Source organism: Mya arenaria, chromosome 13 (assembly GCF_026914265.1).
Source record: "Mya arenaria isolate MELC-2E11 chromosome 13, ASM2691426v1".
NCBI classification, from domain to species: Eukaryota; Metazoa; Mollusca; class Bivalvia; order Myida; family Myidae; genus Mya; species Mya arenaria.
Window position 1 is genome coordinate 28,430,404 of NC_069134.1, and position 19,333 is coordinate 28,449,736.

Consider the following 19,333-nt stretch of genomic DNA (forward strand, 5'->3'; position numbering starts at 1 on the left):
ATTGCTGGCTGTTTTACTTCCATATTGATCTCCTTGCTGTATATCTGCTGATGTTGTTCACATTTATATTATTCCATGTTGATTTGCTGTTTGTATGTTTTAAGACGAAAAATACGGGGTATACTGGGCAGTTGCCTAATTCCGGATCAATTTTGAAGTTTTCTTAAAATATTGTCATAATTACTGAACATAAGTGCATGAAATTTTAATAGAGAAATGTTGGGTACTATATCAACCAAAATGGAAAAAGAATAAAAGAAAAACAAGTGATTATAATATAATATTCAGTACGAAATAAGGGCATAAACGACGTCCAAAAGCCTGCATTCAGTGCCTAAATATTCGGATTTTTTCAAAGAACAAAGTAAACATTATTAAGTCAATAACAATATTTAAATGCTACTTAAATGAACATCATGTATTAAATGTTTAACCTGTATATAAATTTTATACTTCTCTGAAGTATTTGTATGTGTATTTTCGGCGTATCCGAACTACTAATTTGTCCGAATTTGCATAATTTTGAAAGTACAAATCTGCCTTATTTTGGCTTCATTTTCATATCAAATGCTGCACAACACAAAACAATGACGTCGTCAATTTATTTACTTTTTATGTAATTGGCATTGTATTTCGTGATAGACGATAAGTCATAAACATTGTATAGTAGGTCTAGTGTTTAAAGATAACCCTGTCGAACCTCAATATAAAAGCTCGCGTTGTGATGTCATCCCCCACGTGACTTAATATTGACATTTAGGAAAGCGAAAGTTTAGAGGTATTTATTTTGGGGTTACTGTGAAATCATTTATATTCTTTGGCATGAAATTTCGTGGTGTGCCGAAAAAATACAATTTCGTGGGTACTTAAATTCTTGGTTTTTCATTTTTGAAAAAAACAACAAACAAATATGCGATCGTCCTAGATCGTCTGCATAATCTCCACGCGCTGGCCCGTGATTTCCGGGATCTACGTCACACGTTTATGACACTCGCTAAAGTGGTACGAGATGCCATTTAGTGCATAAACCCATGTCAATTATCGATTTAATTGGGACTTTAGGTCATAAAAGAAGATGCACCCTGATAATAAATACAGATAGGGGAAACCATTGAATACCAATTAAGAATTTTGCAAACTGAAAACACTGAAAAGGTGCGTATATTTGAGTTAACAAGATCATTTCAATATTTATTCACACGTTTTTGTTTAATAAGCATATTGAACGCGTTGTTTTGTACTTTGTCACGTTGGGTGCTCAGTAACCTCCAATGTAATCGATTAATTATTTCATTAAAAAAATCCGAGTACCGACACTCATCACGCACATCTTGCATCTTGTAAACCTGGAGATTTTCATAAACAGCACACGTTTAAACACGTGCTTCTGTCATTTGGTTCATAAAAACACATTTAATTGATTTGGTTTATTTTTTGTTAAAGGCAGATATAATATATAAATAAAACAAAGATAGTAAAATATAACATGTCAGTTGAAACAGTGAATAAAGGGTCTAAATTTCGTGGGCTCTTAAATTCGTGGATCACCCTACCCACGAAAACCACGAACATTAATGCCCCACGAACATTAATGATTTCACAGTATACTCGAATAGCTGCACCTTTGTGTTGTTTCTGTTGCTATGGAGGTCAGTTGCGTAGACTGTGATCATTCTATATTGATCACGATCGCCGAAACGCTTTTTAAACGATTTCCGAATATTTAGGCAAATCCGGCATTAGGCAACTGCTCAGTACTGTATATATCCCTTGAACACCGAGTTTAAAATGTAATTTCAGATTTACATGTATCTTATAACAAAAAATTATATTTGAAAATTCTATGTTCCAATCACAAAAAAAAATAAAAAAAATAAAACACGATTGCATCATCACCTGCCACGCTCCCTTGAAATATTTTTAGATGTCTACCTTCACCTGAAATGTCCTTATTTTACTTTAATTATCTTCGTTCACCTACAAGTATTAACTAAATATTCTCTTACCTTTCCTGCAGTCGCATGGATCACCCATTTTGATTCCTTCAAGTAGTATTCGTACAAGTTACAAGTTCAAAAATATTATTTGGACTGTGAGCAACTGTTTCAAGTATTCCATTTTATGGCAATTTTGCACGCGGCACTACGACGCGATGTATCGTGTGAAATAAAGATTAAGACAGTTGTAATGAATTGTACCTTGACGGTCAAGTTGACCATTAAAGGAAGTTTTCTGGTTTAGACGTGAAAGGAAGTTTTCTGGTTTAGACGTGAATGAAGTTTCATTAATCTTGTTTGTATGATGCAATTGTATTTCTCATAAACGTGTGCTTATTATAAATTTCACCCGGCGCCTGGAAAGCGATCGATAGTGCGCACATTGTATATATTGACATGATATGTCATCGATCATGACCATATTGGACATGCTACATTGTAATTGTTTTTAAAATAATAAATTGCACTCTTCTAAGCTGTGTCAACGCTGGAAATGTATTTGGACACGTAACAAATGGAGTATTGTACATATGACAACATTTTTTGCGTATACATTGACAACAATATGTAAGTGCCTCTTAACAACGGTCGTTAAGCGTATTCTATTTCAAGAAATCAGCATCTATAAAAAACACGAAGCAAATGAAAGATAAACATGTAGATGCATGATGGACTCGTGTTTACAAGGACTCCTCTAGCTGATCATGTGATCTGTTTGCAAGCCTCAAAAAACAGCAGACACTGGTCGATCATTTGTAAGGAGGATGATTTCACTACTTTTAACAAATACGTTCATTCAACTTATTAATTATACCCTATACTGTTAGATTTTTTATAAATATTATTTATTTAAAGTAATATAACGACGTGATTGAGTTCTAACACATTTCTGAAAATACTGCCTGCACCATCGTCGCAAATGACGCCTGACCCATCCCACTTCTGCGATGGACATGCACAAACCATACAAAACATTAATATTACAACATTATTGCACAACATTCCCTTTATGCCTTACATAATTTATTTATTGTTTATAATCAACTAGACATTAACATCAAAGAAAAAAACTAATCTTTTTGACAGTCTCATTGGGTCAATTCTTAATTATGGTTCAGAAATCATTGGATTCCATCCAGCAAAAAACATTGAACTAATTCATTGCAAATTCATGAGAAAAGTTTTAAACGTCAGGAAAAGTACGAATCTCACCGCCTTATATGGTGAACTAGGCAGGCACCCAATGATAACTGAACGAAAAATAAGAATGCTTAAGTATTGGATACGAATTTTAAAATCTAACAATACATCATTAATCAAAAATACATATAGAATGTTAAAAAATGACGTTGACAACAATAATACATACAGTGGAATGAATTGGGCATATCAAATAAAGAAAATATTAGATGAAATTGGAATGTCAGAAATATGGTTAAATCAAGATATACAACCGATTTCGATTGAAATAATACGACAAAGAATGATTGATATTTATAAAGTCGTGGAATACAGATATTAATGATTCAAACAGACTAGAAACATATCGCTGGTATAAAAATGAACTTAAGCAAGAAAAATATCTTGATAGTATACACATAAATAAATATAGAATTGCCCTTATAAAATTTCGAGTTTCCTCACATGACCTATTAATCGAAACGGGAAAACATCATAACATCCCAAGAACAGATAGAATATGTACCTTTTGTAATATGAATACCATCGAAAATGAATATCATTTCCTTTTAGTATGTCCAAAATATCACAATCTACGAAAACAATTCTTTAAGCCATACTTTTGCCATTGGCCAACAAAACAAAAATTTATTACCCTTTTGTCCTCAGACAGCGGAAAAACTATGCACTGTATTAGTAAATATCTATATCATGCATTTTTGTTACGATCAGAACCTTATTATGTTGAGAATTGATATGATATATAGTATACTTCTCTATTGACTATGTCTTTGCTCTTCACGATGATTTGTTTCATATGATTTATTTCATATGTTTTTCATTTTGGCTATAGATGATTTGTCATTTAATGCTGAATAAATATTATGTTATGTTATGTTATGTTTCCCCTATAGAACAGCTCTACCTAATTATGGCTAAATCTAAAATCGTCCAAAACTGAAATTTTCTATCGCAACTTATAATAAAAGGACGGGTCAACTTTATGACCCTCATAAATTCTGTATTTCTTATCTGCCTTAATCTTACACTGCGTCCAGTAGATAAATAAATGCTAAACTAGCGTATCTTAACGCTACTATTGCACTGAGAGGAGAAATCGATAGAGACCGTCGTAACCCTGATAAGCTACAAAGTTGGCAATGCGTCAAATAAGGTCATTGTTACAATTAAGTGATGTCTTGGTAAATATGTCATTGTGAATGTAACTTAATTCTTAAAATAAAAATACCCTCCTTTTGTTTTGTTTTATTTAAAAGTAATTAATTATCATATCTATATTATAAATGCATTCATTGAAATTAAGATGACATTGTTTTGACAAGCCCGAATACAAGGATATGCATGTTCGAACAACAATGAGATTAAACCCATTATTAAGCACGAATATATAAATATATAACTAGCACACGCCCGCAAGCCCATGACTGTAATAATCTGGGTTTTGTTGTTCAAAATTATAATGTTAGTTGAAGCAATATTAATAAAATTAAATAAACGCATACGTGATTTAAGGACAATTTGAGAAACAGTTTAATACTCATCGTTACATTCTTGTGGAACATTTAGAAACATTCGCATATTGTTTTTTTTTGTGATATATAAAAGTTACGTGTTATTTAAATGCTAATCAGTGTCCTTGACAGAAATGAACATTTTTGGACGGTGCCCCTCAGGGCCCGTCCTAAGTAGGCACATCAGCCGATCAAACTACAAGCCAAAGCACGCCAGTGCGCTCAGTAAATAGTTCGCATCATTGTTTTGAATACACTGCTGATTTAAAGTGGCTGTTACATAGTTTTTTTTTTCTAAAATATCTGGGCGAATAGTAAGAGAAATGGGTCATGTATAATTTATTGACAATTGGTACTGAAATCAAATATTTACATTGATAAATCATTTCGCCAATATTGACTACTTCATGGAAATAGTTCACTACATTACTACATAACTGCATTCGGAACTCCTCGGCCATCTTACTGTATCGATAAAAATAAATCCATAAATGTTTCGAACTGAATACTGAAGTACATTGTTGCTAAACATAATTAATACAATACTTTGAACTATCGAAATATTTTAAAATATATATCATACTGTAGACTCTTTAAGTAGAATCATCAAAATATGATGTGTTAATGGCATGACCCAAAATGACCCGGTTTATCCAAGATGGCGGACGAATCAACACATGTCCGTGGAATTTCCGATGTCAGTTGGGATTTAAGGCATCACACTAGAGTTTTACAATGGATTGTTAGTGCTAAAAAGGAGAATTAAAAATAATTAATTGAATAACATCATCACCTTGTGATCATATTGGCTGAATTCATCATCATCATCATCATCATCATCATCATCATCATCATCATCATCATCATCATCATCATCATCATCATCATCATCATCACCACCACCACCACTATCATCATCACCAACATCTTCATCAATGTATTCTTCTTTGTCGTCATCATCATCATCATCATCATCATCATCATCATCATCATCATCATCATCATCACCACCACCACCACCACCATCATCATCATCATCATCATCATCAAGGAAAATTCCTTTAGAATCTTATGCACAGCATCATGTTTCCAAGGCTACGAATCCGGTAGACGAAAAAAAATAGTTTTATTTTCGATTAGGCAATGAATTGTCTTTTTTTTCAATTGGGCAATAAATTGTCAAAAAATACCGATCTCTCGGTTGTTTCTTGATTGGCATTTCACCCACAGTTTAAGCATCAGACGTTTGATTTTACCCCGCCAATGAGCATCGTCAATTTGTAGCTGGATAGCGTACCTTTAGGGGACATGCTCGAAACGTTTCTTTCAATGTGATGCCAAAATGCAACTGTAAATGCACCAGTCAATTGTAACCACGGCCCCCCAAGGTCCGGGGGTATACCGGGAATAGCCGGGAAAATGGGCCGTGTTTTTACCATCCGGGTGAATGCGGTGGTTTTGTATTCGCGCTTAATATAGCGGGGAATGTGCCTTGCTTAGGGTCCCAGGGGTGCGGGGGAATTTGGCGGGGATTTTACCATCAGTACGTCCCCGCAGGACGGGGATTTTACCCGGGCTTGGCTAGACCGAAAGTCAAAGTCCCTGCTATTTCCCAGACCTGGAAGGGTCGTGGTTACAATTGACTGGTGCATAACTGTAACCAAACCCCAACCCCACCGTGTTTACTATTACCTATAGGAACGGCCTGGGTAACCCATGGGACGAACCTTAATTGATAAATGCATACGTTTCACGTAATAAAATGAAAAAAAAAAGTTTTATTTTATAGGAATGGTACCAAGTTGCGTCAGGCCAATACATGGAAGTGTATTATTGCAAACATAATTAAGACTCCCAGGAGTTCAGTCTTAAAGTTTAACTGCTAAATAAAATTACTTCGCGATCTACTTGCAGCGGACTTAAACATACCGCTTTTTGAGTATTTAAACCGTCCGGCAAATACATCCGAGGTTGTTTTTGATAAAAATGGCCGAGGTGTTCCGAATGAGGGAAAAACCTGCCCACCCTAATGACGGCGACAACTTTGGTTGGTCATCGAAATCAGGCAATCGGTTTATGACAAGAGAGTATTTGAAGTTGTTGTCTTTCTTTCAAAGGTAACAAATGGACATTATGTGGTACATTTCTTGAAGAACGTTGAAAAGGGCTAGTCAAAGTATATTCTTGTCAAGTTTTGTTTAAGCCAAACGCTCGTTCGACGATAACGGACTACGAGCCGTCACTATATACTATTCATTAAATAACTATTCTGAAACACTGCCCCCCTTTAATTCAAAACGGTGCAACATATGATTCTACGCTGAGTTAAATGGGCTTTGCTGAAATAATTACACAAATAAAACAACTCACTCTATAACAGTTTTGTTCTTTATTTTGAACACATTGTCATACAGTAACATATTAACTTCACACAGTTACAATTTGCATTGTCAGAAACGCGTTCTTCTTTAAGAAAAGAGTATTTTTTGACAAATTTTGAAATTGAAAACAAAGAAAATTGGGTTTAGCTAACTAAACATGATACAGTTTGCATTATTTTGATGATCTAACAATTTGTGAGTTGGAGCTGAGTTGTCCGAAGAAAGTTCTTGAACCACCATCGGTTATCTGTAGATTGGTAACGACGCACATTGTGACGATGATAAGCGATAAATGACGTCATCATTCGATTCTGAGTGCGTCGCTGTAACTGTGTGACGTTATCCCATCACTTGCACGAGCAATCGCTGCCACAACCGCACGAGTCAGGCCCAGTGCATCCCGCACCGCACGCGCAAGTAACTGAAAAAATCACCGATAAATTAACAGCAAGTAAACAACATAAAAAGCCTGAGGCTATATCTATGTAAAATCAAATACACGTTATGGATAGAAGTTTAATTAAATGACAGAAAGCGTTTCATATTAATAAGATAAAATAAATTGGTTTCATGATGTTTGTTAAGCACATAATGCTATAGGAATAAACTGCACATACGCATATATACTGCTATGGGCAATTAGGCGTATGTATATATTGCACGTGCGCATATGTTGACTGACAATCTAGATCAATAATGCTGTGGGACATTCAAACGAAATAGCTCATACTTAAAAACACAAAACTCATTAAAACCAGATCCAACAAGATCGTTTCCTGTCATGTACAGTCTGATATGCATTTATGTATGTACAAACCTAAGCCGACAATGAGAACCAACAGCTGTTACAAACAATGTATATCTATGTAGGTAACACGTGCTTGATAAAGTTAATCTATCCAATGTACATAACGAGGACAGAAGTTAACATTCCACGGTCAACGGTGAAGTTTTTATGAACCATTACCGTATAACCCTCAAAGGAACACCCCACAAATACACATACTATTCACTTGACATGCATAAACTGGACAGGGCATTCATATTAACATTACTCATCATTTTTAAGATACATCTATTGACACAAATGGGGTTACTGCCTTGACATGTTCAGTGAAATACGGGTTTACATGGGCTAACTGAAGAGTAAAACCAAGAATAAGACGCATTGTGCCACCCAACCATGTAATTGGGCTGGCCATCTGTCACAGCCACAGTGGAAGCAGAGGTACAGCTAGCATGTAACCAACCATTCGGAATACGTCGCCCATTTTCCATCGAAAACAACTTCGGATGTATGCCGGTATAGCCGAGCCTGCAAGCCATCTTCTTCAGCCGCAGCTATAGCAAAGGCAGGGCTTGGTCACTAACAGTCGTTTAAGACCATTAAACTGGTAAAAACTTTAAAAAAAAAGAAAAGGAAGGAGTCACCTACCGCTGCATTTGCAGGCGGCTGTCTTTGGGCAGTCGGTGCACCCACAGTTCTTACAGCTACAGTTTGAGCCGCAGCTGCAACTTCCACCTGAAACACATAACCATACGTGTAAATATGTTGTTGTTTGTAAAGAAGTTCCGGTTTGACTGGAACTGTTAATTGACTTTTCTTATAAAACCAACACAGTCAACGCAGTGTATAAAATAGAAGACAACTCGTACTTTGAAAAGAATTGTTCATTTTAAGGACATGTTATGCCAAGTACTGCTTGTAGAAAACAATTTTGTTTATTTTGAGTGTATGTTACGACAAGTTACACGTGTACTTAACAATATTTGAATTTTTTTTTTGAGTTTATGTTACGACAAGTGATCCCTGTTCATATCAATATTTTGTTTGAGTGTATTAACGAGTGCCTGAAGCATCATGGCGTTAATTTTGAGTAAAAGTCTGACTTTTTTGGTTTTATATTAAAAAAACACAATAACTTTAAATGTATATGTTTTATTCCTTATCAATAAGTTAAACTTTACTCGCCGATTAGAAATCTGACTAGAACTCTTGAAAACATATATTTTTGTTTATACGGGAATATATAAATAGCATTGCTGGCTGTTTTACTACCATATTGATCTCCTTGCTGTATATCTGCTGATGTTGTTCACATTCATATTATTCCATGTTGATTTGCTGTTTGTATGTTTTAAGACGAAAAATACGGAGTATACTGGGCAGTTGCCTAATTCCGGATCAATTTTGAAGTTTTCTTAAAATATTGTCATAATTACTGAACATAAGTGCATGAAATTTTAATAGAGAAATGTTGGGTACTATATCAACCAAAATGGAAAATGAATAAAAGAAAAACAAGTGATTATAATATAATATTCAGTACGAAATAAGGGCATAAACGACGTCCAAAAGCCTGCATTCAGTGCCTAAATATTCGGATTTTTTCAAAGAAAAAAGTAAACATTATTAAGTCAATAACAATATTTAAATGCTACTTAAATGAACATCATGTATTAAATGTTTAACCTGTATATAAATTTTATACTTCTCTGAAGTATTTGTATGTGTATTTTCGGCGTATCCGAACTACTAATTTGTCCGAATTTGCATAATTTTGAAAGCACAAATCTGCCTTATTTTGGCTTCATTTTCATATCAAATGCTGCACAACACAAAACAATGACGTCGTCAATTTATTTCCTTTTTATGTAATTGGCATTGTATTTCGTGATAGACGATAAGTCATAAACATTGTATAGTAGGTCTAGTGTTTAAAGATAACCCTGTCGAACCTCAATATAAAAGCTCGCGTTGTGATGTCATCCCCCACGTGACTTAATATTGACATTTCATTCGGAGCTCCTCGGCCATTTTTTTCAAAAACAACCTCGGATGTATGCAGGTACATCAGTTGAAGTAGTTCGTAAAATTTTGAATTATATCATTTATTAAATGTAGTGTTTTAGAGTTGTATTTATTGATCTAAGTTTAACTTGATTGCCATTAAATTGTATTATTGCAAACATAATTAAGAATCCCAAGAGTAATGTCACAAAGTTTAACTGCTAAATAAAATTACTACGCGATCTACTTGCAGCGGACTTAAACGTACCACTTTTTGAGTATGTAAACCGTCCAAATACATCCGAGGTTGTTTTCGATAAAATGGCCGAGGAGTTCCGAATGATTGACATTTAGGAAAGCGAAAGTTTAGAGGTATTTATTTTGGGGTTACTGTGAAATCATTTATATTCTTTGGCATGAAATTTCGTGGTGTGCCGAAAAAATACAATTTCGTGGGTACTTAAATTCTTGGTTTTTCATTTTTGAAAAAAAACAAACAAACAAATATGCGATCGTCCTAGATCGTCTGCATAATCTCCACGCGCTGGCCCGTGATTTCCGGGATCTACGTCACACGTTTATGACACTCGCTAAAGTGGTACGAGATGCCATTTAGTGCATATATACCCATGTCAATTATCGATTTAATTGGGACTTTAGGTCATAAAAGAAGATGCACCCTGATAATAAATACAGATAGGGGAAACCATTGAATACCAATTAAGAATTTTGCAAACTGAAAACACTGAAAAGGTGCGTATATTTGAGTAAACAAGATCATTTCAATATTTATTCACACGTTTTTGTTTAATAAGCATATTGAACGCGTTGTTTTGTACTTTGTCACGTTGGGTGCTCAGTAACCTCCAATGTAATCGATTAATTATTTCATTAAATAAAAAAATCGAGTACCGACACTCATCACGCACATCTTGTAAACCTGGAGATTTTCATAAACAGCACACGTTTAAACACGTGCTTCTGTCATTTGGTTCATAAAAACACATTTAATTGATTTGGTTTATTTTTTGTTAAAGGCAGATATAATATATAAATAAAACAAAGATAGTAAAATATAACATGTCAGTTGAAAAAGTGAATAAAGGGTCTAAATTTCGTGGGCTTTTAAATTCGTGGATCACCCTACCCACGAAAACCACGAACATTAATGCCCCACGAACATTAATGATTTCACAGTATACTCGAATAGCTGCACCTTTGTGTTGTTTCTGTTGCTATGGAGGTCAGTTGCGTAGACTGTGATCATTCTATATTGATCACGATCGCCGAAACGCTTTTTAAACGATTTCCGAATATTTAGGCAAATCCGGCATTAGGCAACTGCCCAGTACTGTATATATCCCTTGAACACCGAGTTTAAAATGTAATTTCAGATTTACATGTATCTTATAACAAAAAATTATATTTGAAAATTCTATGTTCCAATCGCAAAAAAAAAATAAAACACGATTGCATCATCACCTGCCACGCTCCCTTGAAATATTTTTAGACGTCTACCTTCACCTGAAATGTCCTTATTTTACTTTAATTATCTTCGTTCACCTACAAGTATTAACTAAATATTCTCTTACCTTTCCTGCAGTCGCATGGATCACCCATTTTGATTCCTTCAAGTAGTATTCGTACAAGTTACAAGTTCAAAAATAATATTTGGACTGTGCGCAACTGTTTCAAGTATTCCATTTTATGGCAATTTTGCACTCGGCACTACGACGCGATGTATCGTGTGAAATAAAGATTAAGACAGTTGTAATTAATTGTACCTTGACGGTCAAGTTGACCATTAAAGGAAGTTTTCTGGTTTAGACGTGAAAGGAAGTTTTCTGGTTTAGACGTGAATGAAGTTTCATTAACTTGTTTGTATGATGCAATTGTATTTCTCATAAACGTGTGCTTATTACAAATTTCACCCGGCGCCTGGAAAGCGATCGATAGTGCGCACATTGTATATATTGACATGATATGTCATCGATCATGACCATATTGGACATGCTACATTGTAATTGTTTTTAAAATAATAAATTGCACTCTTCTAAGCTGTGTCAACGCTGGAAATGTATTTGGACACGTAACAAATGGAGTATTGTACATATGACAACATTTTTTTTGCGTATACATTGACAACAATATGTAAGTGCCTCTTAACAACGGTCGTTAAGCGTATTCTATTTCAAGAAATCAGCATCTATAAAAAACACGAAGCAAATGAAAGATATACATGCAGATGCATGATGGACTCGTGTTTACAAGGACTCCTCTAGCTGATCATGTGATCTGTTTGCAAGCCTCAAAAAACAGCAGACACTGGTCGATCATTTGTAAGGAGGATGATTTCACTACTTTTAACAAATACGTTCATTCAACTTATTAATTATACCCTATACTGTTAGATTTTTTATAAATATTATTTATTTAAAGTAATATAACGACGTGATTGAGTTCTAACACATTTCTGAAAATACTGCCTGCACCATCGTCGCAAATGACGCCTGACCCATCCCACTTCTGCGATGGACATGCACAAACCATACAAAACATTAATATTACAACATTATTGCACAACATTCCCTTTATGCCTTACATAATTTATTTATTGTTTATAATCAACTAGACATTAACATCAAAGAAAAAACTAATCTTTTTGACAGTCTCATTGGGTCAATTCTTAATTATGGTTCAGAAATCATTGGATTCCATCCAGCAAAAAACATTGAACTAATTCATTGCAAATTCATGAGAAAAGTTTTAAACGTCAGGAAAAGTACGAATCTCACCGCCTTATATGGTGAACTAGGCAGGCACCCAATGATAACTGAACGAAAAATAAGAATGCTTAAGTATTGGATACGAATTTTAAAATCTAACAATACATCATTAATCAAAAATACATATAGAATGTTAAAAAATGACGTTGACAACAATAATACATACAGTGGAATGAATTGGGCATATCAAATAAAGAAAATATTAGATGAAATTGGAATGTCAGAAATATGGTTAAATCAAGATATACAACCGATTTCGATTGAAATAATACGACAAAGAATGATTGATATTTATAAACAGTCGTGGAATACAGATATTAATGATTCAAACAGACTAGAAACATATCGCTGGTATAAAAATGAACTCAAGCAAGAAAAATATCTGGATAGTATACACATAAATAAATATAGAATTGCCCTTATAAAATTTCGAGTTTCCTCACATGACCTATTAATCGAAACGGGAAGACATCATAACATCCCAAGAACAGATAGAATTTGTACCTTTTGTAATATGAATACCATCGAAAATGAATATCATTTCCTTTTAGTATGTCCAAAATATCACAATCTACGAAAACAATTCTTTAAGCCATACTTTTGCCATTGGCCAACAAAACAAAAATTTATTACCCTTTTGTCCTCAGACAGCGGAAAAACTATGCACTGTATTAGTAAATATCTATATCATGCATTTTTGTTACGATCAGAACCTTATTATGTTGAGAATTGATATGATATATAGTATACTTCTCTATTGACTATGTCTTTGCTCTTCACGATGATTTGTTTCATATGATTTATTTCATATGTTTTGCATTTTGGCTATAGATGATATGTCATTTAATGCTGAATAAATATTATGTTATGTTATGTTTCCCCTATAGAACAGCTCTACCTAATTATGGCTAAATCTAAAATCGTCCAAAACTGAAATTTTCTATCGCAACTTATAATAAAAGGACGGGTCAACTTTATGACCCTCATAAATTCTGTATTTCTTATCTGCCTTAACCTTACACTGCGTCCAGTAGATAAATAAATGCTAAACTAGCGTATCATAACGCTACTATTGCACTGAGAGGAGAAATCGATAGAGACCGTCGTAACCCTGATGAGCTACAAAGTTGGCAATGCGTCAAATAAGGTCATTGTTACAATTAAGTGATGTCTTGGTAAATATGTCATTGTGAATGTAACTTAATTCTTAAAATAAAAATACCCTCCTTTTGTTTTGTTTTATTTAAAAGTAATTAATTATCATATCTATATTATAAATGCATTCATTGAAATTAAGATGACATTGTTTTGACAAGCCCGAATACAAGGATATGCATGTTCGAACAACAATGAGATTAAACCCATTATTAAGCACGAATATATAAATATATAACTAGCACACGCCCGCAAGCCCATGACTGTAAATAATCTGGGTTTTGTTGTTCAAAATTATAATGTTAGTTGAAGCAATATTAATAAAATTAAATAAACGCATACGTGATTTAAGGACAATTTGAGAAACAGTTTAATACTCATCGTTACATTCTTGTGGAACATTTAGAAACATTCGCATATTGTTTTTTTTTTTGTGATATATAAAAGTTACGTGTTATTTAAATGCTAATCAGTGTCCTTGACAGAAATGAACATTTTTGGACGGTGCCCCTCAGGGCCCGTCCTAAGTAGGCACATCAGCCGATCAAACTACAAGCCAAAGCACGCCAGTGCGCTCAGTAAATAGTTCGCATCATTGTTTTGAATACACTGCTGATTTAAAGTGGCTGTTACATAGTTTTTTTTTCTAAAATATCTGGGCGAATAGTAAGAGAAATGGGTCATGTATAATTTATTGACAATTGGTACTGAAATCAAATATTTACATTGATAAATCATTTCGCCAATATTGACTACTTCATGGAAATAGTTCACTACATTACTACATAACTGCATTCGGAACTCCTCGGCCATCTTACTGTATCGATAAAAATAAATCCGTAAATGTTTCTAACTGAATACTGAAGTACATTGTTGCTAAACATAATTAATTCAATACTTTGAACTATCGAAATATTTTAAAATATATATCATACTGTAGACTCTTTAAGTAGAATCATCAAAATATGATGTGTTAATGGCATGACCCAAAATGACCCGGTTTATCCAAGATGGCGGACGAATCAACACATGTCCGTGGAATTTCCGATGTCAGTTGGGATTTAAGGCATCACACTAGAGTTTTACAATGGATTGTTAGTGCTAAAAAGGAGAATTAAAAATAATTAATTGAATAACATCATCACCTTGTGATCATATTGGCTGAATTTATCATCATCATCATCGTCATCATCATCATCATCATCATCATCATCATCATCATCATCATCATCATCACCACTATCATCATCACCAACATCTTCATCAATGTATTCTTCTTTGTCGTCATCATCATCAGCATCAGCATCAGCATCATCATCATCATCATCATCATCATCATCATCATCATCATCATCATCATCATCATCATCACCACCATCATCATCATCATCATCATCATCATCATCATCATCATCATCAAGGAAAATTCCTTTAGAATCTTATGCACAGCATCATGTTTCCAAGGCTACGAATCCGGTAGACGAAAAAAAATAGTTTTATTTTCGATTAGGCAATGAATTGTCTTTTTTTTCAATTGGGCAATAAATTGTCAAAAAAAATACCGATCTCTCGGTTGTTTCTTGATCGGCATTTCACCCACAGTTTAAGCATCAGACGTTTGATTTTACCCCGCCAATGAGCATCGTCAATTTGTAGCTGGATAGCGTACCTTTAGGGGACATGCTCGGAATGTTTCTTTCAATGTGATGCCAAAATGCAACTGTAAATGCACCAGTCAATTGTAACCACGGCCCCCAAGGTCCGGGGGTATACCGGGGATAGCCGGGAAAATGGGCCGTGTTTTTACCATCCGGGTGAATGCGGTGGTTTTGTATTCGCGCTTAATATAGCGGGGAATGTGCCTTGCTTAGGGTCCCAGGGGTGCGGGGGAATTTGGCGGGGATTTTACCATCAGTACGTCCCCGCAGGGCGGGGATTTTACCCGGGCTTGGCTAGACCGAAAGTCCAAGTCCCCGCTATTTCCCGGACCTGGAAGGGTCGTGGTTACAATTGACTGGTGCATAACTGTAACCAAACCCCAACCCCAACGTGTTTACTATTACCTATAGGAACGGCCTGGGTAACCCATGGGACGAACCTTAATTGATTAATGCATACGTTTCACGTAATAAAATGAAAAAAAAAGTTTTATTTTATAGGAATGGTACCAAGTTGCGTCAGGCCAAAACATGGAAGTGTATTATTGCAAACATAATTAAGACTCCCAGGAGTTCAGTCTTAAAGTTTAACTGCTAAATAAAATTACTTCGCGATCTACTTGCAGCGGACTTAAACATACCGCTTTTTGAGTATTTAAACCGTCCGGCAAATACATCCGAGGTTGTTTTTGATAAAAATGGCCGAGGTGTTCCGAATGAGGGAAAAACCTGCCCACCCTAATGACGGCGACAACTTTGGTTGGTCATCGAAATCAGGCAATCGGTTTATGACAAGAAAGTATTTGAAGTTGTTGTCTTTCTTTCAAAGGTAACAAATGGACATTATGTGGTACATTTCTTGAAGAACGTTGAAAAGGGCTAGTCAAAGTATATTCTTGTCAAGTTTTAAGCCAAACGCTCGTTCGACGATAACGGACTACGAGCCGTCACTATATACTATTCATTAAATAACTATTCTGAAACACTGCCCCCTTTAATTCAAAACGGTGCAACATATGATTCTACGCTGAGTTACATGGGCTTTGCTGAAATAATTACACAAATAAAACAACTCACTCTATAACAGTTTTGTTCTTTATTTTGAACACATTGTCATACAGTAACATATTAACTTCACACAGTTACAATTTGCATTGTCAGAAACGCGTTCTTCTTTCAGAAAAGAGTATTTTTTGACAAATTTTGAAATTGAAAACAAAGAAACTTGGGTTTAGCTAACTAAACATGATACAGTTTGCATTATTTTGAAGATCTAACAATTTGTGAGTTGGAGCTGAGTTGTCCGAAGAAAGTTCTTGAACCACCATCGGTTATCTGTAGATTGGTAACGACGCACACTGTGACGATGATAAGCGATAAATGACGTCATCATTCGATTCTGAGTGCGTCGCTGTAACTGTGTGACGTTATCCCATCACTTGCACGAGCAATCGCTGCCACAACCGCACGAGTCAGGCCCAGTGCATCCCGCACCGCACGCGCAAGTACCTGAAAAAATCACCGATAAATTAACAGCAAGTAAACAACATAAAAAGCCTGAGGCTATATCTATGTAAAATCAAATACACGTTATGGATAGAAGTTTAATTAAATGACAGAAAGCGTTTCATATTAATAAGATAAAATAAATTGGTTTCATGTGGTTTGGTAAGCACATAATGCTATAGGAATAAACTGCACATACGCATATATACTGCTATGGGCAATTAGGCGTATGCATATATTGCACGTGCGCATATGTTGACTGACAATTTAGATCAATAATGCTGTGTAAAACCAAGAATAAGACGCATTGTGCCACCCAACCATGTAATTGGGCTGGCCATCTGTCACAGCCACAGTGGAAGCAGAGATACAGCTAGCATGTAACCAACCATTCGGAATACGTCGCACAATTTCCATCGAAAACAACTTCGGATGTATGCCGGTATAGCCGAGCCTGCAAGCCATCTTCTTCAGCCGCAGCTATAGCAAAGGCAAGGCTTGGTCACTAACAGTCGTTTAAGACCATTAAACTGGTTAAAACTTAAAAAAAGAAAAGGAAGGAGTCACCTACCGCTGCATTTGCAGTTGCAGGCGGCTGTCTTCTTTGGGCAGTCGGTGCACCCACAGTTCTCACAGCTACAGTTTGAGCCGCAGCTGCAGCTTCCACCTGAAATACACAACCATACGTGTACATATGTTGTTGTTTTTAAAGAAGTTCCGGTTTGACTGAAACTGTTAATTGACTTTTCTTTTAAACCAACACAGTCAACGCAGTGTATAAAATAGAAGACAACTCGTACTTTGAAAAGAATTGTTCATTTTAAGGACATGTTATGCCAAGTACTGCTTGTAGAAAACAATTTTGTTTATTTTGAGTGTATGTTACGACAAGTTACACGTGTACTCAACAATTTTTTAAAATTTATTTTGAGTTTATGTTACGACAAGTGATGCCTGTTCATATCAATATTTTGTTTGAGTGTATTAACGAGTGCCTGAAGCATCATGGCGTTAATTTTGAGTAAAAGTCGGACTTTTTTTGTTATATATTAAAAAAAACACAATAACTTTAAATGTATATGTTTTATTCCTTATCAATAAGTTAAACTTTACTCGCCGATCCAGGCACACGATTGTTAGAAATCGGACTAGAACTCTTGAAAACATATGTTTTGTTTATACGGGAATATTGATCTGAGTTTATATATAAATAGCATTGCTGGCTGTTTTACTACCATATTGATCTCCTTGCTGTATATCTGCTGATGTTGTTCACATTTATATTATTCCATGTTGATTTGCTGTTTGTATGTTTTAAGACGAAAAATACGGAGTATACTGTATATATTTGATAGATAGATATATCGTGTCATATTCAAATTGTCTTGCTCTAAAGGTGGATTATCCCTTGAACACCCAATACCGAGTTTAAAATGTAATTTCAGATTTACATGTATCTTATAATAAATAATTATATTTGAAAATTATATGTTCCAATCACAAAAAAATAAATAAAAATAAAACACGATTGCATCATCACCTGCCACGCCTCCTTGAAATATTTTTAAATGTCTACCTTCACCTGAAAGGTCTTTATTTTATTTTAATTATCTTCGTTCAAATACAAGTATTAACTAAATATTATCTTACCTTTCTTGCAGTCGCATGGATCACCCATTTTGATTCCTTCAAGGAGTATTCGTACAAGTTACAAGTTCAAAAATAGTATTTGGACTGTGCGAAACTGTTTCAAGTATTCCATTTTATGGCAATTTTGCACGCGGCACTACGACGCGATGTATCGTGTGAAATAAAGATAACGACAGTTGTAAATAAATTGTACCTTGTCCATTAAAGGAAGTTTTCTGGTTTAGACGTGAATGAAGTTTCATTAATCTTGTTTGTATGATGCAATTGTATTTCTCATAAACGTGTGCTTATTACAAATTTCACCCAGCGCCTGGAAAGCGATCGATAGTGCGCACATTGTATATATTGACAACATATGTCATCGATCTTGACCATATTGGACATGCTACATTGTAATTGTTTTTAAAATAATAAATTGCACTCTTCTAAGCTGTGTCAACGCTGGAAATGTATTTGGACACGTAACAAATGGAGTATTGTACATATGACAACATTTTTTTGCGTATACATTGACAACAATATGTAAGTGCCTCTTAACAACGGTCGTTAAGCGTATTCTATTTCAAGAAATCAGCATCTATAAAAAACACGAAGCAAATGAAAGATATACATGCAGATGCATGATGGACTCGTGTTTACAAGGACTCCTCTAGCTGATCATGTGATCTGTTTGCAAGCCTCAAAAAACAGCAGACACT

General features: G+C 34.9%; 1 protein-coding gene and 1 long non-coding RNA gene across 2 annotated transcripts; both read right to left on the reverse strand.

Annotated features, from left to right (window-relative positions):
* Positions 1 to 7,082: 7,082 nt before the first annotated feature.
* LOC128212820 (metallothionein-like) lies at positions 7,083 to 11,600 on the reverse strand. The gene is made up of 3 exons (XM_052918157.1): positions 11,473 to 11,600; positions 8,525 to 8,611; positions 7,083 to 7,510 (listed from the first exon to the last, which is right to left on the reverse strand). The coding sequence occupies exons 1-3, from the start codon at positions 11,498 to 11,500 to the stop codon at positions 7,437 to 7,439; spliced, it is 189 nt and encodes a 62-aa protein (XP_052774117.1). The 5' UTR covers positions 11,501 to 11,600; the 3' UTR covers positions 7,083 to 7,436.
* Positions 11,601 to 16,560: 4,960 nt separating this feature from the next.
* Positions 16,561 to 18,678, reverse strand: LOC128212821 (uncharacterized). The gene is made up of 3 exons (XR_008257619.1): positions 18,636 to 18,678; positions 17,557 to 17,652; positions 16,561 to 16,988 (listed from the first exon to the last, which is right to left on the reverse strand). It is a non-coding gene; the product is annotated as an uncharacterized LOC128212821 (long non-coding RNA).
* Positions 18,679 to 19,333: the final 655 nt, after the last annotated feature.

What these genes read in the sequence shown, in the direction of transcription:
- LOC128212820 (XM_052918157.1), bottom strand. Translation starts at nt 11,500, where the DNA reads ATGGGTGATCCATGCGACTGCAGGAAAG. An exon ending in TCCATGCGACTGCAGGAAAG is followed by an intron (nt 8,612 to 11,472) that starts GTAAGAGAATAT and finishes TATGTGTTTCAG; the next exon opens with GTGGAAGTTGCAGCTGCGGC. An exon ending in AGCCGCCTGCAAATGCAGCG is followed by an intron (nt 7,511 to 8,524) that starts GTAGGTGACTCC and finishes TGATTTTTTCAG; the next exon opens with TTACTTGCGCGTGCGGTGCG.